General features: G+C 46.6%; 1 protein-coding gene across 4 annotated transcripts; it reads left to right on the top strand.

The window, feature by feature from the left end:
• Positions 1 to 1,276: 1,276 nt before the first annotated feature.
• AGTRAP (angiotensin II receptor associated protein) lies at positions 1,277 to 10,130 on the top strand. Of its 4 annotated transcripts, none has more exons than XM_057430772.1 (6): positions 1,277 to 1,339; positions 6,154 to 6,188; positions 6,402 to 6,513; positions 7,088 to 7,286; positions 7,520 to 7,558; positions 9,477 to 10,130. In XM_057430772.1, exons 1-6 carry the CDS (start codon positions 1,313 to 1,315, stop codon positions 9,581 to 9,583), a joined length of 519 nt encoding a protein of 172 aa, XP_057286755.1. In that variant the 5' UTR covers positions 1,277 to 1,312; the 3' UTR covers positions 9,584 to 10,130. The 4 variants fall into 4 exon arrangements, with proteins under 4 accessions (XP_057286755.1, XP_057286756.1, XP_057286758.1 ...); XM_057430775.1 differs by having other exon boundaries at positions 1,316 to 1,339; positions 6,154 to 6,207; XM_057430774.1 differs by lacking the exon at positions 1,277 to 1,339 and adding an exon at positions 4,743 to 4,804.
• The last annotated feature ends 1,148 nt before the right edge of the window (positions 10,131 to 11,278 follow it).

Genomic DNA, 11,278 nt, shown 5'->3' with positions numbered 1-11,278 from the left:
TTTTGGCATTTAATAATTTGCCTTGGGAGATCTTCAAGCGTGCTGCATACTAGCAGTTCATAGCACTCAGGGCAGAGTGAAGAACAGGTTAGATAGAGCTACATTTGTGACCTGTTGAAGAATGTCTGTGTGTAGGTTATGCACAATTCTCATGCATAACCTTGCACTGCACTGCTTGGACTGGAAATGAGACTGAAGGATGACTCACTCATACATTTCCACATTCAGCTTCTGCAATGAACTTCCGACTCCTGGCTCCTTCCTTAGAGGCCTCATCTTTTCTGCAGGAATACATGACGACAAGCAAGCAACTGACCCAGTAAAATACTGTAGTCTTACACTGCAGGTAAAGCATACACTGGGAAGGGAAGGGAGGATTTGAGAGGGGTCATCCTGATTTCTTGGCTCTGTTAGTTCATTTGCCACACCTGGGGAGAAGACTGCTCATTATGAACTGGACAGGAAATGGTAAGTTACAGCTGCACCGTGTGGGGTTGGGGTGATGATGCATCAGCTGCCCTAGCTCTGAAATGGAACGAGCTTTCTTCCAGAATGAGAGATGGAGAACCTGAGATTTCTCCCAGGCTTTTAGTCAGAGAGTTCAGTCATTGAGTTCTAGGGAAAACTTTAGGGCCAAAGGAAGCGGTATCTGCCAGCCATTCCAGCTGCATGGCTAGAGAGGAGTGCTCAACCCCCAAAGACTGACCTTGACTTGCCTGGGTTATCGTGTGACACAACTGAGCACAGCCAGCACCTCACAGCTGCTTTTTGTTGGTGTTTATCCAGAACCTCTTTGTCACTCCTCACCTTTTTGTCACAGTACTGATGTGTGCCCAAAAGCCATCTCTATCTCCCTCCTATACACGCGTTAGCCCTCCTGAGCACCGACTACGGTACAGGTACAACATCAAACTCACGTGTGTAAGCAGCGGAGCGTTTGCAGCCACCCAACTCATCCAGACGCACTTTTAACCAAGTGGGGGCTCTCCGGTTTGGAAGCAAGTGCTGTGCCATACCCATCGGGTAGCCAGAGCACCCGGCCTGCCTCCATGCCTGAACACGGCCGTCTCACAAGACACCCGCCGCGCTCCAGCTGAGCGGGCACACACACGGTCAGGGAGGGGGGTGCCGGGCCTCCGCTTCCCTCCCGCCCCACCGGTGCCGGTGCCCCACGGCGGAGGGGGCTGGCGGGGCGGTGTCCCGGCTCCCCCCGCCCCGCCGCCCTCCCCTGGGCGGCCCGGAGCCGGCTCCAGCCCTTCGTGAGCCGGCCCCGCCGCCGCCGCCAGAGTCACGGGGCGGGCGGGCCGCTGCCATGGAGCTGCCTGCTGTCAACCTCAAGGTAGGGGCCGTTGGGCCGAGCCGCTCCCGGGCTTCCCCGGCGGGGAGGGCCCGCTCCGGCTGTCCCCCGTGGCCGCCAGCCGGTTCGGGGCTCCGCCGGGAGGGGGGGGGTGTCCCTCCGGTTCCTCGCGGGGCGGCCTCCCGGAGCTTGCCCTCCCCTGTTCGGGACCTGTGTGAGGGCCTGGTCCGGAGCCGTGCAGGCCTCTGAGGAGTCAAGGCTGGTGTTTCCAACCTGTTACCAAAGCTCTTGGGCAGTCAGAGCGGCGACGCTGCACGGATCCCGAGGAGGCAAAGTTTGTGCTTGTCAGGAAAAGTACCTTAGGAAGGTGGTCCCGCTGATTTGGGGTTATGGTGTGATAACTGAAATTGGTCCTCTCTTGGGAGGGGATTCAGCTGGGGGCAATGTGAAAGTTTTGGTGAATATCTGGTAACCAGAGAAGTGGGAAATACGGGACTTACAGCACTTAATGTAAAGGACTTACATTAAGCTTTTCACTCTGGGAAGAAGCGCATCCTTGCAGACAAGCTGGAGAATGCTAACATCCCTCTTTTGCTTTTGATGTTGGTGTTTGATGTTGAAGCCTTCCCTGATACCAGAGTTTTTCCTCTTATTTTCTTGTTGTCTCCCCTGTTTTCGGAGCCCTGGTATCTGTCGGGGTAGATGCCTTTTCCCAGCGTCACTCCTTTGCGTATCTTGGTTGTTACAGCGCGTTCCAGGTGCTTTCTTTGGTTAAAACCCAGAGAATTAATCCCACTGATCACATCAGGTTTTTCTGCTATTGATCCGTAAAGCTGCAAGTTGTGGCCTTGGAGCAGGCTGCCTACAGGTTGGCTGGGAGGACAGCATTATCTCAGCTGCCGTTATGAATTCAGCTTTGTAGAGGAAGGCTTTCATGGGGCTGTGCTAAATAAAAGCTTGGCATTCATAAAACGATGCTTCCTCCTCTTACCGGTTCACCAAGAAAAGCAACTTCCCTTGTTAGAGGCAAGTAACCAAATGAATTTTTCAAGGCCATTGCATTACCATCTGGGAACGAACTCGTGCTTTGTTCTGACAAGTTGGGACTATTTGTTGGTTCCCAGGGCATTAGGAAGATTGAAAGATCTTTCCTTCTACTTAATTTTTAAACTGGATTTGATTCCCCCCCTCCCCATGCTAAAAACAACAGTGAGAAATAAGGACATTTGATTTATAAGTTTGCTAGCATGAAATACATGTTCTACCAGGGGAGGTGGAGATAGGGGAGCTGGAAAACACAGACTTGTTGAATGAATGAGTCACCTGTGAGAGCACAACTGAAATGTTGTCTTTCTTCTCTGGCTTCAGACAACAATTCCCAAGTCTCTTACTAGATAAGAGTGAGCTTGTCTTGGGCAAACTGTTTGCAGCATTGAGAAGTTCCTTGTTGTCAAGTCTGATGGTACTGCTCTCTGGCTGAAGAGGTTGGGGACAAGGAGTTAATAACTGTACCTTCATCTTTGTACTGTTCCTGAGTTAGGGTCTGGTTCCTTGAAACGTATTGCAAAGGTGGGAAAGACACTCAGAAAGGGACTGGAAATAACACACACCACTGGTATTTGTTGGCATGCTCTGCTTACAGCTTCTGTGAGATAAAAAAAAGATGAGCCTCGTGATAGAAGCAGCTCCAAGAAAACTGCATGACTGAACTCTGCGTGTTCCAAGAGGGAGCAATGGCTTAGGCTTGAGGTGTCTCTGAGCTACTCGAGAGCTATAAAATTCATGTAGCAGGTATTGCCCTAGAATGGATGAGGAACATACTCATGAAACAGCCTCTACTGGCTCAGCTCTAATAGTAACGATCAGCAAAGCATGTAGGAAGCAGCATAGCCATGTTTTTGCAGTGAATGCTTGACACTTGGGATTATTACAATAACTATGCAGAGCCTTAAAATACAAAGTTTGAGTTTGGTCAAGCCTGGACAATGCTCCACAGTCCATGTGCCTGGAAACATAAGAGTTTGTGCTTGGGCATTTTGAAATCCTGGATCACAGAATTGTTCGTACTAAAAGAGACCTCTGTATGTCATCTAATCCAACCTCCTGCTCAAAGCAAAGCTAACTTCAAAGTTAGATCTAACAGTTCAACTCAAAATTCAGCTGGCTTTTAAAAATCCCTAAGGATAGAACCATGACAAGGCTGTTGGATAGCCTGTTCCACTGCCCAACTACTCATTACCATCACTCTGTTTCAATAGTGAATATGCTCACAGGTGGCCACTCAGATCTATGTTTTGGTTAGCACATCCTCAGGTGAGTATGTCACACAGTAGATGAGCTCACTTAAAAAACCAAAAAGAAGAGTAAATAAAACTTTAAAAGTTGGATACTACAAGAAAATAACTGTAATTTGGAACCATGTAATTTTGAACTTAGTCAAAATTCAACCTTGTGCTGAAGCATGTTTAAAGGAGTTCCTGTTCCAAAGACTTTCCCATCTAATGAGTCCCAGGCAGACCTAGGCTATTTTTATGCTTGGCAATTAGTTCCATCCCATCACATGCTGAGATTTGCGAGGAATTCCCCTGAGCTCTTCCCAGTTTCCAATGGGATGCTTTTAATCACATGATCATCCTTCTGTCCAGAAGAGATGGAGACAGAGGTCCCACCTTTCTTATTTTCTGCTCTCAGCACTAGTTCAAGTCTTAGGAGTTACCTTCCCAAAAGAAGCAATGGATGTTGTTCTGCATCATGTGCTTTTCTTAGGCACAGTCTTAAGGCCTTGAACAGATGGAAAAGATTTAGATTCTTCTGCTGTCTCGTCAGGAGACTGCCTGCAAACTAGCTAATCTCACATAGCAACTGTGGCTTTAAAGCACGTTTTTCGTTAACACTCCATTTTCTGTGTGAGAGCAGAAGCCAAACCCACCAGCTGATTCCATAGTGCCCTGAAGAACTGTCAGGTATGGGGCTAATAACCAGGATGGGAATGCCTTGGGTTTATTTCAGTAGTCCCTCATACTATCAGTTAATGCTGGTGACTAAGCATGCTTCATAATTTAATAACTGCAATATTGATCTAGACAGCTTTAAAATAAAAAGCCATCCTGCCTCATTATGTTAACTGGTGAGCCTGGAGGGGGCTTGCAGCTATGTAACATGCAATTAAATACCACCTCATTAAGAATTTCCCTGATGTTGCGATAGTCTCTTGAGTAAATGCTATTTGCACGTCTCCATTCTTATCCCAGAACATCTTGTATTTCACTGATTAGCACTTGCTGCCTGGTCTCCATGGTACAGTTTGGGAGAAGGGAAAGCAGGGGGTGGTGATGAAGCATTTTGTAGGCTCTCATGAGCACTTGCAAGAAATCATTAATAAAAATCTGTTTCAGCAGGGTCTGACAAAGTCTAGGCTACTCTGGCTGAACGCTCAGGGTGCTGCAGTGAAGCAAGAGCTCTGTCTTCCCCGAACCCATCTGCGCAGAGCACCATGAGCCACAGCAGATGTGACACTGCTGTTGATTTCCCAGCTGTGCTTCACTCCCATCACAGCTTTGTGGGTGATTAACTCTCTTCTTGAGCAACTAGTTTTGCGTTAAGTTAAAGCCTGGGTAGACGTTTTAAGTCGATGAATGTAGCAGGATGTCAGTAGATCTTAAATTTAAATTTCTTTTTCTTTAGTGTCTCAGTGCTCCCATCTCCCTGCAGCTTTCCAGCGTTCACTGAATAATTAAGCCTTTCGCTACTTATTTCCCAAATTAGTTTATGTTTCTCTTTTTTGTGGGAGTATGTGGGGGTCTGGGGTCGATATAAGTGCCAGTTGGAGCCCTTCTCACAGCCAGAAAAAATGGAAGAATGCCTAATTCCCGTGGATCCTCTGATGTATCTGGGCTTCGGCCTTTCTTTTGTGAGGCTGTCTTCCATATTCTGATTTTAACAAATGTTTAGAGAGTCAGTGTGAGTAATCTCCCTTTGAGATTGGCCAACAAGAGTGAGCACATGGATATAGGGATGGAAAAAGATGGAAGTGGTATATTTTTGTTCCCATTTGCTGTCATAATAAACATGTAGAGTATGTCTCCTTGGTTACAGAAATGTCAAGTATTGGTGAAGAGAATCCTTGTGTCGCTTGTTACAGTAAGATGCTTTCTCCTTGTATTTGTCCCCTTGAGCACAAGGATGAGGCTCATAAAGGACATTTGCAAAGTACAGAATCTGTTACAGCGTCATCTTATTGCTACTTAGGGCACTGCTCGCATTTGAGCCTTGGTGGCTTTGCTGAAGTGAGAAAAGCTGTGTATTATGGCAGGATTTTATTCTCAGATTCCTACAAGTTGCCTTCAGGTCTGTTAATATTGCAGTGAGGTTGAACTGCTCTGAAGAGACTGGAAGGAGGTAAAAGGAGGATTTACTGAGGACTGGAGTGAAATTGCTGGGAGCTGCAGGCGTAACTATCCATGGCCTTGCTGGTGATGGGATGCCAGATTGGTCATGTATAAACTGTGCTAGCATAGTGTGAAACAGATTGCCCAGCTTTCTGTACAAACTCTTCTGGAGTTCCAAAATCAATAACCCATTTAGAAAAGACTAAGTGAGCCCTGAATCAACTGTCAAAAGAGATGACAACGAGAATGAATGACTACAGTGTAGCACCACAGGAAACAGTCAGCAACAGAGAGAAAAATGGGTTTGTGTTTTCAATGTCCCAGTTACTCTGCCAGCTGTCTGCACTGGTTCATGCGTCCAGAGTTTTCTACCTGTCCCTTGGAAAAAAGATAGTGTCATTTCATGTTGATCTCGAGTTCTCTCAACTTGCTGACCTGTCGTCTTCTCTGTTTTGTTTTTTTCCATAGGCCATCATTCTGGTACACTGGCTGCTCACGGTGTGGTGAGTGATTGGTAACTGGGTGAGAACAGAGTATTCTTTCGACCTGGGAATGGGATATTCTTGAGGAATTGGCACTCCCTGTTTGTGCCTGCCTGTGTGCAAGAAGATCTTAAATCAGAGTGAGGTGTTTGTATGGGAACAGGGGTGAATACAAAACAAACAGTTGCAGGCTTATTGTGAATGTGGGCTGGGGTTTTTTGTCTTGTTTGGCAGGGGATGCATGAACCACATGTTTCCAGCCTCCTACGCCTGGGGAAATTTCAGTGTCCTTGCAGTGGGGATCTGGGCCATTGTGCAGCGAGACTCCCTTGATGCCATCTTGATGGTGAGTGTGAGGGTATGTGCCTCCACCAGGCTGCTCAGGGAGAGGGTGGAGACAGCTTTTTTGAGTTCGTGATGATTTCAGTTGTGAACAAGTCAAATTTCCTGTTTGGGTTAGTTTGGGGTTTTTTTTTTTAAGAGAGCATATAAATCTATGAGCACTGCAAACCATAGTGAGAAGCATTCACTATCAGTTATTTTGCTTCTCAGAGGTAAGGCATGCTTACTTTTTTACCTGTTGTTGTGACTTGTAAAGCCAGAGGAGGACTCAAAGTGTTTAATGTGCTTGAGTTAGAGGGCTTCATAAAACCCTTCTCTGAACATTAAAGAGATTGGCAAGCAAAACTAAACAATCCTGAGGTGTCTGACAGATGGGAAGAAAATGCATGAAAAGTACAAGATCATTCATGGAGGATTCTCTGTCTACCTGGGGCAGTGTCAAGGGTTAGTAATGTGTGATACTGGGGTGAAGGCATGATTGTGTGAACACAGATCTTGCAGGAAACAGATGCTGTAACTGCTTCTCCTTGTGGTTAATCCCCTATTCAGTTCATGTCCCATTCTCTCTTTGTTTCCAGTTCCTGACTGGCCTGCTGCTCACAGTCCTCACAGACATCATTCACGTCTCTGTCTTCTACCCTCCAAACAGCTATCTCACTGATGCAAAGCGATTCAGTATAGGCATGGCCATCTTCAGCCTCCTCCTCAAACCTCTGTCCTGCTACCTGGTGTATCGAATGTATCGGGAGCGTGGAGGAGAGTACACCTTTAACTTAGGTAGGATGCTTCCTCTGCCTCCATGTCAGTGTAGGCCACCTCCACTGGTGTTAGGACTGACTTGCCTTGCACTTTGGACCCTTCAGCCTGAGCTCTGTGCAGCTGGATTCTGCCTCCTTTCCAAGGAGGGGGGAGTGCATGTTCTTTCTCTCTCTCATATGTCTGTTCTCCCATTTTGTGGTCCTGGTGTGTCTTAGGCCTTAAATTTACATTCTTCCTCTCTTCCCTTGCAGATATGGAGTCCTCATCTGACATCCATTTTGCCCACAATGGTATTGTGAGAGAGTAAGAGAGACTACAGTCTCTCTTATTCAATGTAGCTGAGAGGCTTGTCCTCTCTTCCTCCTCCTGCCTTTGTGCATGCTTGTTGGAAGATTTTTGGTGTCCTTCTCTCTTTGCCAACCCTTTCTTTTCCTTCTGGGGGAAAACAGAGGCAGCATTTCCTTTAGCTGGATTACGCATGAGAGGGAAAGCAAGCTGGATTTCTAACTCCATGCTTTCCCTGGGCCTCACATGTCCTAGTTATTTGGCCTCCGTTTCCTCACCTGGAAAATGGGACTGATGCTCATCTCATGGGACTTTGCCTGAAGGCACTCATTTTTCTCCTGGTTGTACTTGCTAATGATAGTGTGGCAGCCTTGCCAGAGAGAAGGGGCTGTGGCTGGATGTTCTGAGTCTCAGTCAGCTTTGCCAAGCATACCTGGTGCTAGTTCATGCTGGGGCAGCTGCCAGGGATTATTTGCTGCGTGGGAGTTCACCTTGGCAAAACCAGCAGCCTGGTGCAATTATCTTTTTGCCTCCCTAAGATGGCCGTGTAGGAAAAGGGGTGGTATAACTGCATGACAGTGTTTGAAAGCTGTCATTTGTGCTGCTTTGGTGCTAGCAAACATAACGCTTCCTGTGAAAAGAGGAAAAGAGGAGAGGCCATGGAAGGAAACCATGGCTTGAGGCACTGTGTGCTGTGTGCATCTCCCTACAAACAGAATGTGGATGTTTTCTCCATCATCTTATTTGTGCAAATGCCTGACAGAGCTGTCTGAACTGGGTCATAAGGCCTGCGAGTCAACTACATTGCCTTGCTCTGGGCCATGTTTGTGCCAGTTTTTATTAGCTGCTCAATGTGCTTGTAACTGGGGGTTGACATTTGTATCCCATGGAAACTGGGGAGTTCATCCCTTTGGGTGGAATTTGGGAGCACTCCTTTTCAACCACACTATCCCAACACAGGCGTGATACTGTCTGAAAGTCTCTTTTCAGGCACAGGTTGGAATTCTGGCACATTGTAGTTTCATACCCTCGCCTGAATTGCTTTTCTCACAAGATTTTCCATACAAACTCTGGGCTGTTGTTTTGTGTTGAATGTGGTTGACACATTTCCTCTCATTTTCCTGCTATCTGGCATTTTCCTTTTGAGCCTAACAATGTTGCATTTTTCCTAGTCTTCTCTTGTCTTGTTTGCTTTCCACACAAATCTGGTTTTGTTGCTTGGCGGTATCCTTGCTGCTTCAGACAAGCCTCTCATATAGTTTGGTGCCCGCCTTTGATTCACACTGCTTTCTAGCCATGGCAGATGCCTGGCCTATAAATAAAGAGCTGTCCATGCACATTCTCTGTCTGTCATCTTTCCCTGCTTGCCCGCTGGACAGTAACACGATTTTGTGCCAGTCTTATACCATAGACACATATTCATAGTGGAATTGGGAGCACTGCTGAATTCAAATTTAGGGCCATGGTGTTGCACACTTGAGGCATAAAGTGGTTCATGGATGATTCATGCTCTTAAATCTGCGCTGACAGCTAGCCATGGTTCCTGCTGCTTCTGGTTTTTCTGTTCATTTCCCCACTAGATCTCTTAAACCTGATCTTGCTGAAAGATGCTATTACAGGAGCTTTTTGTGCTGCTACATAGTATTGCAAGTCTTGCTTTCCACACAGCCATGTGGCTACTAAGAGAGCAGTTCTCGGGGAATGAAGAAGCATGTTCAAATGCATCTTGGCTATTTTGCTTTTGTTGAAAGGATGGGTTTTCTCATATCCTGCCTGTGCAGTGAGGATCACAGAACACAGGTGCCAGGGAGATCACAGAGCAGAACATGACATGTGCTCCTAAGCTGTTGGTTTATTCTAGAGGATTCTGTTCTTGTGCTTTTGCGTTTTTTCACAAGCTTGTTCTCTTCCATCTCCACTCAGGCGTCACCTGTGCAGGCCAGGATCGCAGCACCTATGAGCCAATTGATCAGCAGGATGCCCCTCCACAGTGGGCTGACTCAAGCAAGATAGCCCAGCATCCATACTGAGCCCTGCTCCACAACTGAGAACAGACGCTCCCTCACCCAGTCTAGCCTTCTGCTCTTCCCATGTTTGCTCTGAAGAAGCAAGACTTGCTACTGAGCAAACAGCAGAGGACCTGAGTTTTCATTTCTTTTGCCTCTCTGAAGGTTAGGCAGATGGGTTGCTGCAGTAAGTCCAGAAGACACTCAGAGGTGTCATGTTAAACACTGTGACTCTTTGTAATCCCACTACTCTCCTTTCCTCCCTTCCCCTAAATCCCGCCTCTGTATGTATGAGTGGATGCACCTTCTGCAGCCTTTCAAGTCTTGTATTGTGCATCCTCTCTATTGTAAGTAATGGAACCACTCAAAATATTCTTGGACAAGCTATCTTTAAAAGGCTTATATTTTTAAGAGCCTTAAAACAATACCATTCAGCTTGCTTTTATGCAGATAGTTCCCAGGAAACATCTGGGAGTTCCTGAGGGCTGGTTTTGACGGCATTAAGATTTATGACCATAACTCCCTGTGCTAGCTGTGGTGGTTTGTACAAAGCTGGGGTTGGTATAAAATGCTTATAAAAAGCTGCTTGTGCTCCCAGCGTCTAATGTTGGGTTTTATTCACTGATGCTTTTATGCAATTTGAATGTTCTTCAGGATACTTAAAATGGCTCTTGAATGTAGGTTATAGATACTCTGTGCCTTGAAATGTCCTTTTGCCTTCAGCTGCCTATCTTAACAGAATTTGAAATGTTACATTTTTCTAAGAAAACTATAAAATGAACACAGTTTTTCTGTGTTACGAAAAAAAATTACACTGGTCACTTCTGTCTCATTTGAAAATGTAGGTTTCCTGAGGGTTTGGAAGAGTTGTTACGAGGGAAGTCTATGGGGCTTCAATAGCTTTTAGTCTAAGCTTTACGTGGACAAGTAGAGGGTACTGCTTGCAAGTATGTGGGTGGGAAGGTGAGCTAGTAAAATGAAGACTGGGAAAGGAAAAGATGGGTTGACTTACACTGCAGTGGTGAGCTCCATGGGGTGTGACAAACTCTAAGTATTCTACTCTTATGCACAAAAGTGTGATAACCTGGTTTACTGTCCCCAGGTGAGTGTTGTGCATTCGTTTTGCAGGCTGCCATGCAACACAGCATGACAAAAGGAATGACTCTACTCTTGTGATCAGATAGGGAAGGAAGAATAGGGAGGCAGACCTTCATGTGGTTTTCGGCTCTTCAGAACTGCAGTGATGGCACAGATCCCTGTACAACACACCAAAACACTCGGTTTCTTTGTTCCCTAGACCCACGAAGGCCAGATTGCAAACAACCGCTTTAAATGCAGTGGGTTTTGGTTATTTGCACAGTTATTTGTGTAGAGCATTGCAGGTAGTGAGGCCTTCCCAGCCATTCTCCAGTGCAAATTGCCCACCTAGCTGACCTGCTGTGTGCTCTTCTGTGGCACATCTGAGAGCTCAGGGAAGCAGAGCAAGGCAGGAGTTAGGTTAGGCTCAAAGGCACCTCTTTTGGGTAAAGTAAATCGGAAAGGTGATGATAAAAACGAAGCCCCTCTGCTGACTTCCGTGAAGGAGGGGTTTTGTTTCAGCAGCGCTTACACCAGACACGCTCTTGGCTCAATACCTGCTTCAGCCGGGCCTGTGGGGGGTTCCTGGAGCAGCCTGGCTTCACCGCGGGGCTCCTCACGCAGACGGGCAGCAGGCGCCAT

This window comes from Pezoporus wallicus, unplaced genomic scaffold, assembly GCF_028554395.1.
Source record: "Pezoporus wallicus isolate ANWC-B61680 ecotype Strahan unplaced genomic scaffold, APGP_CSIRO_Pwel_v1 contig_11693, whole genome shotgun sequence".
NCBI lineage: Eukaryota > Metazoa > Chordata > Aves > Psittaciformes > Psittacidae > Pezoporus > Pezoporus wallicus.
The sequence above is the reverse complement of the archived record's forward strand: the minus strand, read 5'-3'. Positions and strand labels throughout refer to the sequence as shown.

What these genes read in the sequence shown, in the direction of transcription:
- AGTRAP (XM_057430772.1), top strand. Translation starts at nt 1,313, where the DNA reads ATGGAGCTGCCTGCTGTCAACCTCAAG. An exon ending in TGCCTGCTGTCAACCTCAAG is followed by an intron (nt 1,340 to 6,153) that starts GTAGGGGCCGTT and finishes TTTTTTCCATAG; the next exon opens with GCCATCATTCTGGTACACTG. An exon ending in CACTGGCTGCTCACGGTGTG is followed by an intron (nt 6,189 to 6,401) that starts GTGAGTGATTGG and finishes CTTGTTTGGCAG; the next exon opens with GGGATGCATGAACCACATGT.